This window comes from Coenobita brevimanus, chromosome 11 (assembly GCF_032717465.1).
Source record: "Coenobita brevimanus isolate Jiangsu-jjx chromosome 11, ASM3271746v2, whole genome shotgun sequence".
Lineage (NCBI taxonomy): Eukaryota > Metazoa > Arthropoda > Malacostraca > Decapoda > Coenobitidae > Coenobita > Coenobita brevimanus.
In genome coordinates, this window is record NC_136964.1 from 8,136,209 (window position 1) to 8,156,595 (window position 20,387).

Here is a 20,387-nt window from a genome sequence, read left to right on the forward strand (position 1 = left end):
CTCTAAGCAGTATTGTAGATTGTACCAGAACAACTTAGCGATGTATTATCCTTATTAAGCTCTGATATTCTCTTGTTCGTATATTTTAGTACCCACATTTTGCACCATCATCCTTAAATTTACTGTATGGTACTGTATTCTAACTTTCTAAGCAGTATTGTAGACTGTACCAGAACAACTTAGCAGTGTATTATCCTTATTAAGCTCTGATGTTCTCTTGTTCATGTATTATAGTCCCCACATTCTGCACCATACCACGTTGAGTACACCGCTTCCCGTCCGATCAGCAAAGTTAAGCAACGTTGGGTCTGGTTAGTACTTGGATGGGTGACCGCCTGCGAACACCAGAAGCTGTTGGCATAACGTTTTCCCTACGTGTCAGGTGGGGTTGGTGGAGGATTAGTGCCCCTCCCTGTAAAACAATTAACTCTAAGCCCTTGGCCACCCTGTTTGGGATACATGGCATCTGGCAATGAATGAATGATGAATTCTGCACCAGTACATAAGTTGAAGTATAGTGTGCAAAATATACAGTATCTAGGTATTAAAAAGTTTTTGAAAACCACTTGGAATACGTTTGTGTGGAGCTACAGAATATGGTGAATGTTTTTGGCGTATCCAGTAGAGCCAGGATTCCGGGGGCTTGAATGATGAGTGAATGGAAGCGTGGCCTGTTGGACTGGGCAAGTTTGTGCTGTCTGGACGTTGCTACTCCTCACCCTGCCCTTGGGTGGGAAAGGAGGTCCGGATGATGATGATGATGAACACTTCCCCATAGTCTTAAAGTACTGTCCTGTAATTAGATGTACTCATGTTTCATAAAAGGGATGGATTGCAGTAAGTTTAGTAATGTTTTCCTATCAGTACATTACTTTTAGTACATTTGGAAATAATGAAAAATAAACTTTAGTGTTAGTAATTGCTTCTGTGTAAAGTTAACCAGAGTTCAGGAAGTTAAAAAGCATGTAGGGAAAATTATCTATCTGTCTATCTATTACCTATCTATCTATTGTTTGTCTATCTATCTATCATATATCTGTCTATCTATCTATCTACTGCCAGACACCTTGATGCCATAAGGGGTGGATGGAAACTAATCACCTCCATATCCCCCTTTCCCCTGTCATTTCACTGCCATGCTCCCAGCTCACACCCCCCTCTCTCATATACCTCTCCATGCCATCCCTCCATCTCATCCTTGGCCTCCCCCTCCCTCTCCCCCCCTCCACCTCACTCACATGCAATTCTAATGCTGAGGGATGGTTGGATTTTATTGCTCATGTCTTGCAACTCAACTATACTCTATTCACTTAACGACCCAGACTCTCATCCTTTTGTAGTTGATTTTGCATAGCTCACTGGCAGAAAAAGACAATATTACAGCTCTGCATCCACATTGCATCAGCATTCTAGTGTCAGTCTGTTTTTACAAGTTCCTTCCTTAGGGACTTGGGGCTGTTCGGCCAGACTGCCTAGGGAATAACTACTACTAATACTACTTGGCATTCAAGATGGAAAGGTGGCAATTTTAGGCCGAGTTAGAGTGAAAATAATGTAGTCTTTTTTATCTTAAAACCAGCCCTGGGCACCCTAGGCTTGTGGGAAAATACTGGAATTGATGATGGATGATGGAAAGGTAATGTGATGGTTACAGAAAGAGTATTTTTAAACAAATATTTATTTTCAACTTAGATTATAAGAAAACTGAACATGTATAAAAGGGATAATATTACATTTATTGTATATTAAACTATATAATTTTAATATTCACAGTATTTACATATAAACAACAATTCAGCCGAGAAAATTTCCAGTAAAGTTTGAATTTTTGAACGAACACATCTCCACTGAATACCGGCACAGGGTTAAGTAAACAGGAGATCAAACGGTTTTAAGTTAACCCTTTGAAATGGGTGATGTTCTTTAGTGTTTACGATAATCTTGCTGCTATCCGATGATTTTCAACTTCGGAAAGGCCTCTTAATGCTGAAGGAGTGTAGTTACGCCATATAAGGAGCTCCATGAAGTGCAGTAATTCCGAATGTGCCAAAATCTGTCTATCTATCTTTGTCTATGTATCAATCCATCTGTCTATCTGCCTAACTGTCTGTGTCTGTTTGTCTATCTGTATATTTGTATCTATTTGTCTATCTGTCTATCTATGTGTCTGTTTATCTATCGATCTGTCTATAGCTACATGCCTTAATCCCATAAGGGGTGGCCACAAACAAATCGCCTTCATGTCGCCCAGTCCCCTGCTATTTCGTTGCCCTCTCCCCATCTCACACCCCTCTTTCAGAGAAAGAGAGAGAGAGAGAAGCACCACAGGAAAACAGAGAGAGAGAGGGGAGGGGGCACCATAGACAAATAAAGAGGAACATTATTATTATCATTATTATTATTATTATCATTATTATTATTAGTTTATTTATTTCTGAGCTTGGCATGTTCGTAGTTACTCTGTGGAGCTCCTCATATCACACCCCTCCACATCAAAGAGCCAATCCTACGCTGAACAGAAGCACTAGGAAGCAGCAAGAATGTACTGAAGAACACACACCCTAAATTTAATGGGTTTCAATACTGGCATCATTGACACTGTAAACAACACCATATTTTTATCTATCGTATTTTTATCTATCATATTTGTCTCTACTATATTTGTATCTATTTTGTATACATTGTTCTGGGAATGGTTACAAATTGAAGTACAAGATTGAAAGACAACATTGAGAGTAATATTGTACATAGCACATTCTTCTGTAATATTTGTACTAGTATATGGGTGCATAATATCCCAGAGTGAATTAGATTTGAAATAACATGAAAATACTATTGACTCTAACGTATGGAGTCACTGGGTAAAACATATACATAAAGGAGTATGGGTTGATCTGAGAAAAATACATAACACCATGAAAATCTATCTATCTATTCCCAGACGCCTTAATCCCACAAGGGGTGGCCACAAACAAATCGCCTCCATGTCGCCCTGTCCCCCGCCACTTCACTGCCTTGCTCCCAGCTCATGCCCCCCTCTTTCATATACCTCTTCACTCCATCCTTCCATCTCATCCTTGGCCTCCCCCTTCCTCTCCCCCTCCATCTCACTCACATACACTCTCCTCGTCAGTCTTTCACTCTCCATCCTCTCCACATTGCCAAACCACCTCAGTGTGTTTCTCCTAACACTTCCTATCACATCCACATCCACACCACAATGCTCCTTCACTTCCTCATTTGTCAGTCTGTCTCTCCATCCTCTCCACATGGCCAAACCACTGCATTGTATTTCTCCTAATGCTTCCTGTCACATCCACACCACAACGCTCCTTCACTTCCACATTTGTCAGTCTGTCTCTCCATCCTCTCCACATGGCCAAACCACTGCATTGTATTTCTCCTAATGCTTCCTATCACATCCACACCACAATTCTCCTTCATTTCCTCATTTGTCAGTCTCTCTCTCCATCCTCTCCACATGGCCAAACCACCTCACTGTATTCCTCCTAGCCACGGATGAGTTCAGAGATATCCATACAATTTCTACAGCACAGATAACAGTGACATCTTTGATCATCTTCTTTTCACCATCTCTTGCTCTATTTTATTCAGCACTGGAGAGAGATCAGAATTGGAAAGACCAGATTATTATTATTATTATTATTATTAGAAGTCTCCCTAGAGCTGTGTAAAGGTATCTGGAGGTGGGAGGAATATCTATCTATCTATCTATCTATCTATAGCCCGACGCCCTAATCCCGCAAAGCGTGGCCGCAGACAAAACGCCTCCAAGTCGCTCTGTCACCCACCATTTGACTACCCTCCCCCCAACTCACCCCCCCCTCCCTCATATACCTCTCAACTCCATCCCTCCACCTCATCCTCGGTCTACCTCTCCCTCTCAAGGGAGGAATATGTCAGTAAAATATCACCTAATGAAAGGGGTTCATGAGTAATGTGAAGTAGTTTTTCTTCCTGCCTGTCTTTTCCTTTCTTCCCTCCCTCTCTCCCACCTTCTCTCCCTCCTTCCCTCCCTCTCTCCTCTCCTTTCTTCCTCAATCCCTTCTGTCTTTCCCTCCTTCCTCCTCTTCTCTCCTTCTATCCCTTCTGTCTTTCCCTCCTTCCTCTTCTTTCTTCCTCTATCCCTTCTGTCTTTCCCTCCTTCCTCCTCTCCTTTCTTCCTCTATCCCTTCTGTCTTTCCCTCCTTCCTCTTCTCCTTTCTTCCACTCTCCCTTCTTCTATCCTTCCTTCTCTCCCTCCCTCCTTTAAGTCACTGGGAACTTAATTTGCAAAAGGTGATATATAATAAAAATAATAATAATAATAATAATAATGACTGCCTGTACTTATCACACCAAAATTCCAAAATACAAACAATAATACATGAATTCAAAAATATGACACACACACACAATACTATGCTTTTTCAAATGTATACATCTCCCCCATTACACATGGGTACTGTCTCCTCTATGGGACAGTTCTTCGATAAATGCAGGGAGAGAAAGAGTGGGCCCTTGTGTGCTGATCAAGTCCAATACAGTAAGCTCTATATTATCCATCATTGCAGTCCATTCACTCATCATTCAAGCCCCTGGAATCCTGGCTCTATCTGATACGCCAGCTAGTCCAGTAAGCTCTATATTATCCATCATTGCAGTCCATTCACTCATCATTCAAGCCCCCGGAATCCTGGCTCTATCTGATACGCCAACTAGTCCAATACAGTAAGCTCTAAATGCTGGAGAATATAGGCCTTTGTGAGTCAGGATGCCTCAGTACTGGTGGGAAGGGAGGTCCGGATGATGATGATGATGATGATAACGATGATTATTATTACTATTCCATGCTGTACTGCCTCTTGTCTCCCTCCACTTCTAAGCATCTCATATATCTTTAACTACGGCTGGATTTTACCGTTCATTATAACTTAGCAGCCAGGAAACCATTTACAACGCTGGGTGGTAACCATATAACCAAACTATACGTGTTCCCTACGTGCCAACAAGTGGGTTGGTGGAGGGTTAGTGCCCCTCCCCGTAAAACAAATAACTCAAAGTCAAATGGCCACCCCTTACGGGATTATGGCGTCTGGCAATAGATAGAGACATAGAAACAGGGTAAGAAAATATTTGTGTGTAAAATGTAAGGTGTCATCTAGAAAAGTAGCATGAAATTAATCAGATACAGTATTATGCTATGGAAAAAATGCACACCAAGAGAACCTGCTGAAATATATAACCCTTTCAGTACCACAGCATCAGCGTCATTTTATTCTGGATACCATTAGAGGATTATATTAAGTTTAGGATTATAGTTTTCATAATCAGGGGGTTAAAAATCATCTCTTGGTTACTCATCCACAGCAATTATAGCTTTATTTACTCTGACTATCAGTTGGTGACTCTACAAAGTTTGGAGATTGTCTGTAGTACTGAATGGGATGGGTAACAGAAGATATTGCAGATGGTAGATACTGTATTAAGCAAACTATTTGGGGGAGAAAATAAAAAATAAATAGTACTACTGCTAAAAGAATTTGCTTTGGCAACAGAACAGTTTAGATCAATTAAACATATATACCCTAGCAGTGGTTCCATCCTCGTCATAACCTAGTTTCCCTGTGTGTAAATGAGATATGTTAAATGAAGTCATAAAAATCTATCTGTCTATTGCCAGATGCCTCAATCCCATAAGGGGTGGACACAAACAAATCGCCTCCACGTCGCCCTGTCCAATGCCACTTCACTGCCTTGCTTTCAGCTCACACCCCCCTCTCTCATATACCTCTCCATTCCATCCCTTCATCTCATCCTTGGCCTCCCTCTTCCCCCCTCCACATCACTCACATACACTTTCCTCATTAGTCTCTCACCCTCCATCCTCTCCACATGGCCAAACCCTGTAGTAATAAAAATAAATAAAAAATAATGCAGTAACACACATAAGAGTACACAGAAGCATTTGGCATAGTGTATCTACATGTACGTAAGTCTCCTAATGCTTTCTCTTTGGTATACATCACACAAATAATAACGTTTGTGAGAATTTCTGCCCGATCCGTAGTGCCACAAAAATATTAACTACAGAGAAATGCATGACTGGTGTCTAGCATGTACAAAAATTTAAAATGGGTGAATATCCTCTGAGTTGGTGGTTATTGGTAAACATGTCAATATAACCCAGTTTGATATGGTATTGTAGACTTAGTGGTAGTAGTAGTAGTAGTAGTAATGGTAGTAGTAGTAGTAGTAGTAGTAATTGTAGCCCCTGGTTCATTTGAAATTGTAAGTTGGTGGACTGCAAAATGCTCAGTCTTTAAAAGGTCACAGTACTTGGTTTTTAAATGCTCAGTCATATTTTAAAGGTAACAGTACTAGGTTTAAATGCTCAGTCTTGTTTTAAAGGTCACAGCACTTGGTTTAAATGCTCAGTCTTGTTTTAAAGGTCATAGTACTAGTTTTCAATGCTCAGTCTTGTCTTAAAGGTCACAGCACTTGGTTTAAATGCTGTCTTGTTTTAAAGGTCACAGTACTAGTTTTAAATGCTCAGTCATGTTTTAAAGGTCACAGTACTAGGTTTTTAAATGCTCAGTCTTGCTTTAAAGGTCACTACTAGTTTTTTTAAATGCTCAGGCTTGTTTTAAAGGTCACAGTACTTAGTTTAAATGCTCTGTCTTGTTTTAAAAGTCATAGTAGCTACTAGTTTTTTTCAATGCTCAGTCGTCTTACAGTATTTACCTTAATGAAGTGGATCAGCATTTATGGATCAGCGTTTATGTCCACTCTTCTACATATTCACCATAACCATTAAATCAGAGGATAAAGTAAACGTTTTTGTAAATGAGAGTGAGTAATGTTGTACTGGAGTTAAGTACAATTGTCTGTTTCACCCCTCTCATGCCATTACCTCTTTTCATTTCATTCTTGCTTCTCCTGTTGATTTTATACAGCTTAGGGGACACCTGTTACAGTGAAGAGGTTGATTATACACTCAGACCTTGATTTAAGGGATTAAATGGGGAATCAACTTGTCCCTTACTTGAAACTGTCCCTTACTTGAAACTGTCCCTTGTTTTACCACATATAAAGACAATCTTCTTATGAAATGCAATGATTGTTTCACTTACTTACTTATATGATTATGAATATTATTTTAAGGGTACTGTATAAAGAAACATATGTGTATAACCTAGACATAACGTATCATTTTTGAATGGTCTTGTCCGTTTGTCAGGTAGAATATGGAGTCCCTTAAATCCAAAATCCCTTAAATGGAGATCCGTTAAATCGAGGGTTGAGAGTATACTGAGTAGGTCTGTATTTAACCCTTCCATTCTGAAAAGCCTCCCTTAAGCATAGTAAAAATAGTAGAAAAAATAATAAAAATATAGTTTAAAAAAATATCTAGAGGTAGCCGGGGAAAAAACTGAAAAGACGTGATTGACGTTGATCCGGTTGACGTCCATTTTTATTCATCCTGTTACCAAACTGTTTTATTTAGCTTAGGAAAGGCCTCTTGTACTGAAGCGGTTTACTAAGGCCATATCTAACCCCTCCAGTTCCTAAACCTGTATTCTTGTCAGTTACGGAAGCTCCCTAATGCCTTTTCCTTAGTGATTTATTTTCCATACTATCCTTACTGCTGTCTTGTATGTTGCTCTTATCTTTTAAACATCAACATTAAAAGTAAACGTAACACACAAGAGATTATTAATGAGCTGTATGCAAAAATAAACTGGTAAGGAAAAGGTGCCAGGGAGCTTAAATTGATATATGCAAAAATAAACTGGTAAGGAAAGATGTTAGGGAGTTTAAATTGATGTATGCAGAAATAAACAGGTAAGGAAAAGGTGTTAGGGAGCTTAAACTGATGAGATTGTGGGTCCACGAGTCTATGCTAAGCTGAATAAATTAGTCAGGAATGCAAGAATAAAATAAAAATGATATCCCGAGACTCAGTGGGTGGATCTAGTACGGACCAGCATAAGAGGGGTATGCTAAGAGGTAGGCCGCTTGTGTGATGCCCTCGGTGGACAGGTTTATTGGGGAGTCTGGAGGCCCTGAGGATGGGAGCTGGGGAGGGGATGTGGATGGGAGAGGCAGGGAGGGTGGGTGAAGCGGATGTGATGTTGAGGGGAAGGTGGAGGAGAAGGGAAGACTATCTACTGATGGCCCAATAGACTGGATGCCCCCTGATAGACCCGCCAGTGGGGAGGTACTTCTGTTTGGCACGTTAGAGGCAAAATTGCTATACGGGGATGGGGGAAGGGTTGTTGATGCCACGGTTGTAATGGGATTTGCATTTCCGTCCTTCTTTTCACCATCCGCGTCCCTTTTTCTTTTTGGCTGCAGCATGGAAGGAAGGTCATCATCCGACTCGTATTCCTCGAGGTTTTTACTGTGTGCGCGTAGGAGGTGGGTACTGAGGTTGCAACTTCGGGTAAAGCCTTTGGAACACCAGTGACAGACAAACTTCTTCTCCCTTTCTACTGCCTCCACTTTTTTCTTGCTGGGGGGAAACTTGCCATGGATGCGTCTCAGGTGCTTCCTCAGAATGGCCCTGCTGGAGAGGGTCTTGTCGCATATCTCACACTTCTGGGGGCCTCCGGAATCGTCCTTGTGATTTTCTGATTTATTTTTCTCGTGTAAAGCCAAGTGGGTCTCCAATTTCTGCTTTGACGAGAGGAATTTATAACACAACTTACACTGTTCTTTAGTCTTGTGTATTTTCTCATGCTTAAGCAGTACACTTTTTCTGGCAAAGGACGCAGGGCAGATTGAGCACTTATAATCACAGTGTAGCTTATGCATCTTCTGGTGAGTCGCGAGTCTGTCCTTACGAGTGAATTTCTTCCCACAGACCTCACAGTCGTACGTTTCATTATTGTGAACCGCTAAATGTCTCTTAAGCACATCCTTCCGAGAGAACAACTTGCCACACACCTCACACTTACTTCTCTTATTTTTATGCACAAGCTCCATGTGATTGTCCAGGAAATCCCTCCGAACAAACTTTTTCTCACACAACTCGCACTTAAAGGGCTTGTCATCCACGTGCTTCAGTTTATGGGTATCTAAATTGTACACGGAGGAGCAGAGGAACCCGCAGGTCTCGCACTTGTACTTCTTCCCACCGTGGACCTTCATGTGGTTCTGCAGGTACTCTTTTGAACTGAAGGATTTGGGACACTTGGAACACCGATGCTCCTTCTTTCCCTGGCTCTCCTGTGTATGGCTCAGCATGTGCCTTCGTAACTTCGCCTCCCTGCTGTAACTTGCACTACATATTGGACAGGCAAACCGTCTAGTCCTGATGTGAGTTTCTAGATGCTGCGTGTAATGTTTTCCCTTGATAAATGTCTTTGTGCAGAAACAGCAGGCAAAGAAGGCTTCCCCCTCTATCCCGTGCTCCTTCATATGGGCTTTGAACTTCTTATTGTCCTTCCCAAACTTCATCGAGCATACCCGGCACGTGAACTCTATCCCCTTCATCAGCATGTGGGCGGCCAAGCGAGAGGTTTGGTCAATCTCCCGTGCTTTGGGGTCTACCAGCTGCTTCCTCGACACTTTAGCTGGATCAAGTGGTGGCTTCTGACCATCGCTTGGGAGTCCTGATATTGACTCTAGCGATGGCTTTTGCGTACTTGCGATTCCTGAAATTGGAGGTTTATCTTGGCTTATCTGCTTACCCTTGTTCTCCACTACTAGAAGCTGCCCATCACCTGAGATCCCTGACACTGGAGGTCTACTCTGCCCCTGTTTCCCCTTTTCTTGTACTATCAGATCCCCTTCAGGTAAGTTATGCTTGATCCAGTCCTCTATGCTCCCCTCTGATCTTGCTATGTGCTCACTGCTACTCGTTTCATTCTTGACGTGGACCTGTACGTTTTCCACAGCTGGCGTGTTATAATTTCTCGCAGACAGACAATCCAGAGACTCAGCCCCATAGTTCTTTGTTTGTGGATTGGTGGTTGTGTCTGTTCGGTACTCCCTCATCTGAATGACGCTTGGTTTCTTCTGTGCACGACTTTTCCTCTTCTTGGCGCCACTCTCGGCTTTCTTCGGAACCATGTCTGCTCTCTGTGGCTTTCCATCGAGGTTAGCTGTGATTGAATTAAGCTGCGTCAGTGAAGTAACATCTGTCTGCTTTTCATGTGTAATGGTTTCTGGAGGTGTCCCATGGCAAGAGAAATCAGTGTTTGAGAAGGTTGCATGGTAATGAAAAGGATGCTTATTTCTAAACCCAGGATCGCGGTGACTGGGTTGATTGTGTATTGATCCATTTACAACTAAGTTATTATTGGTGAAGTTGCCTAATCCACCTCCTAACGAATAATTATTTACGACAGATATCTGTGTGTTATGTAATGCCTTTCTTTCAGTGGGAGTGGATGAGACGACAACTGCATTAGAGCACGCTGGGTCAGACAGGCCAAACACTGGATTGCTGGCTGTACATAATGGCTGTGTTGTGTGGGATACAGTTTCAGCCCCAACATTAGATATACTTGAATTTATATTAGTTTGACTGCTGGTGATGGGCATGCCAGGTAGGGGAAGGTGGCTAAAATTGCTCATACAGGAATTGTGGTTGACTGGGACAGCTGAGTTCATGAGATTTGCCGACGAACTCAAAGGAGGGACCAAGCCTGGTTCTGTGTACTGTAGAGAACTGCTGTCGTCAATTGTCAAACCATCGCCATTTGCAGTAAGGCCACCAGTGAGTCCCAGAGTACGAGAGGCCGACAGGTCTGGATGAAGGCTGGGAGTATCCGAGTGCTGTAGGACGCCATCCGTCATGTTCCCGTCAACTGGGGGGTCCAGTGCTTGATCAGGAATGATGTAGTGTTCAATGTCCAACTGCACGTACTCATCGTTCACCTGGAACATGCCATTCAACGAGTGCTTGTGGGTAAACAGCTGTGATCCTGTGCTGACCTTCTCACCACAGAGCCAACACTCCCCCACACTCAAGGTGTAATTGGTACTGAGGTTGATGTGTCTCAGCTGAAGTACAAGCTTTCCACCATAGCAAGTCATCCTTCCATACACATCAGCAGCTTCCAGTGGTGCCTTCTGTGACAAAACAACTCCCTGACTACTGCTCCCCGATGCATCCGTCATATTACTTGTCGTCTGGTCAAACAATGAGGTCTCAAGTTCTTTGTGGGTGGTGTCTGTTCCTGAGGACAAATCAGGACCTAAATCTTGACAGGCCAACTTTGCCAGCAAGCTTTGGGCAGTTTCGCTATCTCCTTTTGGTAGGGAGTTGGTGAGGTCTGTCATCTGACAGATATCCCCAGCATGAAGGTCATCAAACCTCTGTAAGATGGAAGACAGACCTGACAGATGCTGGATATCACCGTAGCCTCCACCCACCGATGATGCCGTGTGAAGGGAATTGAGTGCACTGCTACCCAGCCCACCAGACCCAAGGCTTCCCCCTGGACCCTTCCTTCCCCCGGGGCCATCAAGTCCAAGATCAACATCAAAGCTCATTGGCCAGAGGTCGCCTCCCAGGGTGGGAGTCTCAAACCCTCGGCACGATTGGCTGTTGTCACCCATGATGACTCTGGAAAAAAAGGATGGAGTCAAACATCAACTAAGAGAAAAGCATCGAGGCCCTGTGAAATGATGGCCATAGCACCATGGTTATAACTTGACAATGACAGAAGAGTATTCCTAACTAGTAAAATGCACCAGGGGCTAAAAGCAAAAATTTACCAACTAGACAAGGGGAAAAAAAACGAGGACCAGTAAGGGCTTGAATAAAGTATGAAGAGGTAATTATCTGCAATAGAACTGCCACTATGGTTTATGTCAGCAGGAGTTGGGGAAAGGTTTGCCGAGATGTTTTAAATTGGGTTCAGTCTATACATTTTTTTTACGTCTACTCTTCAAGGCAATATTGGTTGACATTTAACTTGAACCTACTTAATCTAGCCTATATGGGCAGTGTTGTTCCGGATAATTATTTAAAAGCACAATGTAACGATGCTTTACGGTAAAGACATATAGACTGAAACTACCACCGAGATGTCTGAGTGGTTAGCATCCCAGTAACACTAAGACTGGAATCCTGGAGGGGACAGTTGGCATCCCTCCACCCACTGCAGGTGGGGTAGATATATGGTATGGTACCACATAAGAAAGACAACTGTGGTAACCTGCACGATATAGCAGCCTCATATAAGGTTAAACTGAGTGAATAACCCACTACATGCTCAAAGGCCAAAGTTATGGACATGAGTACCGTGGCTGAGCGTTTCATGGCATCGGCCCCCATACTTACCTACTTTAAAACAGGAAAACTTTTTGGGATAGGTACAGACCAATGATATCCTTAAACACTTTGCTCTTGTTGGTATAAAGACGAAAATAATAACTGTACATTAAATATTTACTCTCGCTACCCTTTCTGCTCTCAAATCACTTATATGACAGGTTAGTGGTTTGGTTAGATTGTAATTAGTGTGGTGATTAGATCGGTTCTGAAACTTTTTGGGATACGTAGAGCCTGTTCAGTGCCTCCTGTTGGTAGCTCTGTAAAATCACAAAATCATAAAACAAACCTACACACGTACAAGATAATGGAGACATTTTGTGATGGAATTTGGAATATATTGAACTAATTATGCGGCGCTTGCTTTCTCCACCATTACCAAAGCATGTTACCTTTTCACTCCGGGGCCTCAGACGTATTCATCTGCTTATGTTCCCCCGGAGACACAAAAGGAAAGGAGGAAAAAACCAAGGAAAAATAATGACAACTGGGAATATGTAACCCTAGTGGCTCAGGCGCAGCTGAATGTAAACACACGAAGACTAGCACCACCCAGTCCCGTTTCTTTGGCAACGGGGTCACATTCAAAGCTTCCTTTTTCCCTTTAACTTGACCTAAAATTGCCATCTGTAGGTCTTGAATCCCGAATTGTAACAATAGATTAACGCTAGTCAAGAAGAAGTGCTTTGGATATGGATGTGGAGCCTTAATCTTGTCTTATTTAGTCATTGGGATGCTTGACATGTCTTTGTTGTTTACCCTTTTTTTTTTTCTTCTTCTTCCTAGGTTCATCTAAAACGTAAGCCCGGAAGACTGCAGGCTTAAGTTCCCTTTTCGCTATCCTTTTTTCTGGAGACAGGAAATAGTTTAAGGACGTTTATATGACCAGGCAATCGAGCCGCCTCTTGTTATATTGGTGCCATCACATAAAAGCCTCCCTCTCCAGCACATTTATAGAAAGCCAATGAGAGAAAACACAGGCAGGATCGAAACGTTAGCTAGGGTTAGAGGGAGTTAAGTTCTAGATGAAGTATATATATACGTATTTAAAAACCAAAATGCAGACAAAATTTAAGCATTTTTCTGCTTTGAAGGAAAGTGTTACCTTGTGGAAAGCAAGGCAGTTATGTTGACTGAGATCAGTATATTTACTATATCATACGGAAAACGGCAGCAGGGAAGAAAAAAATGTAGGTTGATGCTGGGAAATACTGTATTTTTCTGGTAAAAGTGAGCAGTAAGCTTAAAATATATACATTCATGGACTTTGAATCACATAATGCGTCGTCATGATGTATTTTTACAAGCAAGTGTGAACAGATTACCCTTGTTTGGTGGATACACAGCCTCTGCGCTGGATGTTGTTGGTCATTAATTTATTTATATTGTTTATTTCTCACGCCTTTTTTAGATTATTAATATGTTCATAGGAAAAGACCACATATTCACCACTGAAAATAGAAAATTAACCCCTGTTTTTACTCTCAGAAGAAATTCAAAAGTCCCGCCGCAAGATCTCGCCCGCTCTCGCTATTGCTCGCACTTTCACGACGAGCTGTCAGTTGACGCAATGGTGGAGTTGTGTGAGGGTAAGATGGCCGAGCTGGAGGTCTCAGTGCCTCTAGCTCAGTTCGATACGGACGAGTGGGCTGAGTTTTCCGATTTCCAGTCCTCTCAGGATGCAAACTGTAATTCCACGCCGCCAAACCCCACCTTGGCCACCCCCGACAAGAACGACAACGAGTGCGTGGATAACATGTCCGATACTACAGAGACCTTCAAAGATACATTTTCGGCCTCGCTAGAAGACCTTGTGAACACCTTTGACGAGAAGATAACCAAGTGTTTCTGCAACTACGAGGACCAGGTGGAAAAATACGCGCCCGTGCAAGTGAGGACCCAGGAGGAAATCATGAACGACTGCCAGTGAGTAGGATAAAATGTTCTCGAGTTTGGGTTAGTGCCCCCTCCCCTTCCCCTCCCTCCCCCTCCCTTATACAGAAAACGTGGGGTGTCGTCGTCTGCTTTTCATCGATCCTGCACCACACCTTCAATACACACGCCCTTTTCTCCCTATTCCCCATTTTTACGCCATATTAATAGTATACCATCTTCCCTGATACCTAATTATGCTTTAAAGACAGATATTTTTCTTCCAGTTCATAGGGAAAGTCCTCAAAATGTCTAGTATTCCATCTAGCCCTTTCAAAACACCCATTTTTTTTTTTTTATATTAACCTTTATGCCTATTAGATACCTTTCGTAATAGGCTGGATTGTCTTCTGATATCTTATTAGGCATTCAGATTGGCCGCTTTCTTTCCGTTATGATTTAAAAGTTCAAAATGTTCATCGCTTTGTCCAGAACTTTCAGAACAATCATTTTTCTTAATATTAACTCCTTATACGTCAATATCAGGCTGTCTTGTCCACAGATACCTTATTATGGCGTCGAGATACAATGTGCGGTATTTTATTACGGTTAGGAAGCTTACTAACACCTCTTCCTTACCGATTTATTTCTAATTCTGCTCCGTTAATATATTCTTATGTGTTATTCAGTCTGTTGCTGCTAGGAAGCTTACTAACACCTTTTCCTTACCGATTTATTTCTAATTCTGCTCCGTTAATATATTCTTATGTGTTATTCAATCTGTAACTGCTAGGAAGCTTACTAACACCTCTTCCTTACCGATTTATTCCTGATTCTGCTCCGTTACTATATTCTTCTGTTATTCATGCAGTCTGCTGTGGTTATAAGGAAGCTTACTAACACCTTTTCCTTACCGATTTATTTCTGATTCTGATTCTGCTTCATTACTATATTCTGTCATTCATGCAGTCTATTATGGTTAGGAAGCTTACTAACACCTCTTCCTTGCCGATTTATTCCTGAGTCTGCTCCGTTACTAAATTCTTGTGTTATTCATGCAATCTACTACGGTTAGGAAGCTTACTCAACACCTCTTCCTTACCGATTTATTTCTGACTCTGCTCCGTTGCGCTATTCCTGTGTGTTATGCAATCTATGTCGATTTTTAAAAGATACAAAGCAAACCAAGGGATATAAATGAGTCTGGAAAATAAATCGGTAAGGAAGAGGTAACAGGGAGCTTCTTTACCCGACGAGAGTGCGGGCTATTATTTTCTTTCTATTGATAAAGTCGTAACAACACTCATTATGCTATTTAGTCTTTTCAAAACAATTTTCTTAATATTTACCATTAGTGTTCAGAAGTAGGCAATATTTTAAACTGATATATTGTTGTCTTTAAGTTTCATATTCTTTCGTAGTCTTTTCAAAATATATCGTCTCTTTTCTCTATAATACCGGTATCCTGTCCATTTATTGATCACTAAAACACTTCATATTATTCTCTCTCTCTCTCTCTCTCTCTCTCTCTCTCTCTCTCTCTCTCTCTCATTATCTATAGCCAGACGCCTTAATCCTGGAAGGGGTGGCCACAATCAAATCGCCTCCATGTCGCCCTGTCCCCTGCCATTATACTGCCCTCCCCCAACTCACCCCTCCCCCTCTCCTCTCATATACACTTCATTTCATTAATTCATTGCCGTATATATCACAGGAATCTTTTTTTTTTTAAGCAGTTATTTATGTGTCCAAAGCACTTCGTTATATAAACCCCCCTCCCATATATCATCAGATTTTTCCATTTTCTTTCGCTTAACTGTCTTCACAAAAATTTTCTACTACTACTACAACTTCTACTATGGTACTACTACAACTTTACTACTACTATTACTACTGCTGCTACTACTACGGTACTACTACATCTACTACTACTACTACTACCACCACCACCACCACCACCTTACTACGACTACTACTATTACTACTACCACCACCACCACCACCACCACCTTACTACTACTACGACTACTACTATTACTACTACCACCACCACCACCACCACCACCTTACTACTACTACGACTACTACTGTTACTACTACTCAAATCTGGACTTAAAACTGCCATCTCTCTGTCTTGAATGCTGAGTTATAACAATAGATTAACAACTGAGTACATTGCTATTGTCTGTTCATTTTACCTTGGCCTAAAATTCCCTTGCCTCCATCTTAAATGCTGACTCATACCAGATTAGCACTAGAATATGATGCTAGTCACGAAGAAGTGTTACGGAAAGGATGTAGAGCCTGTATTGTCTTTTTCTGCCCGTGAGTTACGTGAAATAATTGAATGCTGAGTTACCGTATACCAGATTAGCACTAGAATGTGATGCTAGTCACGAAGAAGTGCTATGGAAAGGAGGTAGAGCCTGTATTGTCTTTTTCTGCCACTGAGTTGCGTGAAATAATTGAATGCCGAGTTATAACACCAGCTTAGCACCAGAATATGATGCTAGTCACGAAGAAGTGCCATGGAAAGGATGTAGAGCCACTGTATTGTCCTTTTTTTCTGCCTTTGAGCTACGTGAAATAATCGAATGCTGAGTTATAACACCAAATTGGCACTAGAATATGATGCTAGTCACGAAGAAGTGCTACGGAAAGGATGTAGTGCCACAGCATTGTTACTGAGTTACGTGAAATAAATGAATGCGGTTGTAACACCAAATTAGCCCTAGAATATGGCGCTAGTCACGAAGAAGTGCTACGGAAAGGATGTAGATCTGTCTTATGCCAGACCCCTTAATCCTGTAAGGGGTGGCTACAAGTAAATCGCCTCCATGGCGCCCTGTCCCCCGCCATTTCACTACCCTTCTCCCAGCTCACACACCCCTCTCTCATGTAGCCTACCTCTCCACTCCATCCTTTCATCTCATCCTTGGCCTCCCCCTCCCTCTGCCTCCTCCACCTCACTAACATGCACTCTCCTCGTCAGTCTCTCACTCTTCATTTCTCTCCACATGGCCAAACCACCTCAGTGTGTTTCTCCTAACGCGTCCCACCACATCCACACCACAACGCTTCTTCACTCCGTCCCTCCGTCTCATTCTTGGCCTCCCCCTCCCTCTTCCCCCTCCACCTCACTCACATACAGTCTCCTCGTCAGTCTCTCAATCTCCATCCTCTCCACATGGCCAATCCACCTCAGTATGTTTCCCCTAACGCTTCCTATCACATCCACACCACACCACAGCGCTCCTTCGCCCCGTCCCTCCATCTCATGCTTTGTCTCTCCCTCCCTCTGCCCCCCTCCACCTTACTCACATGCACTTTTCTCGTCAGTCTCTCACTCTCCATCCTCTCCACATGGCCAAACCACCTCGTTGTGTTTCTCCTAACACATCCCATCACATCCACATCCACACCACAACGCTCCCTCACTTCATCATTTGTCAGTCTGTCTCTCCATCCCCTGCACATGGCCAAACCACCTCAGTGTGTTTCTCCTAACGCTTCCTATCACATCCACACCACAACTCTTCTTCACATCCTCATTTCTAGACATCTTAAATAATAAAAATAATAATTAGACATATAATCAGAAGGTCCCACCTATATCACAATACTTCGTCGTGTTTCAGAATTATACTTGTGGTTAGAGCGATGTTTTTTGGTTTTCTGTTTAGGCTTACGTGACTAAAATGACATTTTTTTGAACTATTTTTTACGTCTTAAACGTTACGAAACACACACACACACACACACACACACACACACACACACACACACACAGCTACTTTCACTATAGCATGACTCACAACTGGTTTTGGGAGAAGGAAAGTGAGGTGGGGTAGGAACCACCATTTTGAGAGAGAGAGAGAGAGAGAGAGAGAGAGAGAGAATTATTATCGATGGGACAAGTTACTGTTCATATCGAGTCCTAAGTTGTGTGTGTGTGTGTGTGTGAGAGAGAGAGAGAGAGAGAGAGAGAGAGGCAGCCTTGGCATTCTTCACAAACCTAACTACCACGCCCCTCCTGATTACCCTATAATCTGATTGGCCCGTTAGTCTCTCTCTCTCTCTCTCTCTCTCTCACACACACACACACACACACACACACACACACACACACACACACCTTTACATTCTCTCTCTCTCTCTCTCTCTCTCTCACACACACACACACACACACACACACACACACACACACCTCTCTCTCTCTCTCTCTCTCTCTCTCTCTCTCTCTCTCTCTCTCTCTCTCTCTCTCACACACACACACACACACACACACACACACACACACACACACCTCTCTCTCTCTCTCTCTCTCTCTCTCTCACACACACACACACACCTCTCTCTCTCTCTCTCTCTCTCTCTCTCTCTCTCTCTCTCTCTCAGCCATAACAATGGTCTGCATGTAACTGAAGTCAATATAAGAGAAGAATTTAATTTCCGAAAATCCTTAGTACTAGACAGACGGACAGGGCCCCTACTACAAATGCTCCCAGGTTAAAAAAATTCGGATTGTATTTTGGTATTCGCGTCGGTTAAGGAAGCTCCCTAACGCCTCTTCCTTAGCGATTTATTCTTGGGTATGGCTGGTCAGTATCGTTTAGTACGGTACGTATGCAGAGTATGGCGATAGTAAAAGGATTTGTGTAACAGAGAGAGAGAGAGACCAAGGTGTAATAAGCAAAATAAAGAGAGAGAGAGACAGAGACTAAGGGTAATAAGCAAAATAAGTCGCTTAGGAAAAGGTGTTAGGGAGCAACTGACGTAAATACCGGCCTTGACCTCGAGGGGATAAAACAGAATATAGAAATTGCACAACACGGAAATACTGACTTATATGACCTTGATCTATACTCGTTGGGTAAGGTTGCTCCTTAACACCTCTTCCTTAGCGGTTTATTTTAGAGACTACTCATTAATAGTCGCTTGTTTGCCTGTGTCTTTAATAGTGATATTGATTGCATAACAAGAAAATAGTAACGGAGCAGAATCAAATAAATCGCTAATGAAGAGGTGTTAGTAAGCATAAGAAAATAGTAACGGAACAGAATCAGGAATAAATCGCTAAGGAAGAGGTGTTAGTAAGCACAAGAATTTAGTAACGGAGCAGAATCATAAATAAATCGCTAAAGAAGAGGTGTTAGTAAGCGTAAGAAAACAGTAACGGAAGAGAATCTGAAATAAATCGCTAAGGAAGAGGTGTTAGTAAGCACAAGAATTTAGTAACGGAGCAGAATCAGAAATAAATCGCTAAGGAAGAGGTGTTAGTAAGCACATGAGTATAGTAACCGAGCAGAATTAGAAATAAATCGCTAAGGAAGAGGTGTTAGTAAGCATAAGAGTATAGTAATCAATAAATCGGTAAGGAAACGGTGTTTGTAAGCTTCCTACCCTTGCCAGAATACCGCCTTATATGCCACAATCCTGCTGGTGGGTGAAGTTTTTTTTTATGCAAGAAAGAAGGAACCAAAGGCCAGGAGCCCGCATCGATTTGAATTCCGAAGAGGCTGGTAACGGTTTCTAGTCACTTGATACCACAAAACGCACATCTTACCCTTGTACGGTGTGGATTACAATATCTAGCCTAGCCCTGGACCCCTACGCTAACACAGGAACTTATTTCCTTGTTAGTAAAGTCTAGAAATAGAGAGAGAGAGAGAGAGAGAGAGAGAGAGCGAGGATGAGTCAGCCTTTATCCTAACACATAAACTTATTTCCTTGTTAGTAAAGTATAGGAACAGATTAGGAGAGAGAGAGAGAGAGAGAGAGAGAGATTTACGTTTGATCCTGGTAAAAGTGTTTTTCCTGTTCAAAGACGTTTAAAATAATACAGGAGAGAGAGAGAAAGAGAGCGTACCATACGGCGATGCATGATAGATTTATATAACAGAATAGGACAGTAAGGTGTAAACAGGAAAGTAAATCGCTTATGAAAAGGTGTTAGGGAGCTTTAACGTGTACGAAAATACGTTCCAAGGAAGCTCCCTTACACCCCTTCTTAAGCTATTTATTTTGCCTATTGCAGTTCTCTTCTAGATAATTATATAATGCAGACACCGCCATACTCTACATACATAACAAACAGATTTATATTAACTAGCCGAATGCAAAAATAAATCGCTAAGTAGGAGGTGTTAGGGAGCCTCCTTGACCGACGAGAACAAGGGTCTGAGACAATTCCACTGATTTATATTCTTTCCGTGGCACTTCTTCG

At 42.2% G+C, this 20,387-nt stretch overlaps 1 protein-coding gene and 1 pseudogene across 1 annotated transcript; one reads left to right on the forward strand and one right to left on the reverse strand.

Annotated features, from left to right (window-relative positions):
- Nucleotides 1–242: 242 nt before the first annotated feature.
- Nucleotides 243–360, forward strand: LOC145412265 (5S ribosomal RNA; annotated as a pseudogene).
- Nucleotides 361–7,974: 7,614 nt separating this feature from the next.
- LOC145411894 (uncharacterized) lies at nucleotides 7,975–11,571 on the reverse strand. The gene is made up of 2 exons (XM_080281866.1): nucleotides 9,761–11,571; nucleotides 7,975–9,607 (listed from the first exon to the last, which is right to left on the reverse strand). Exons 1-2 carry the CDS (start codon nucleotides 11,569–11,571, stop codon nucleotides 7,975–7,977), a joined length of 3,444 nt encoding a protein of 1,147 aa, XP_080137992.1.
- Between the last annotated feature and the right edge of the window lie 8,816 nt (nucleotides 11,572–20,387).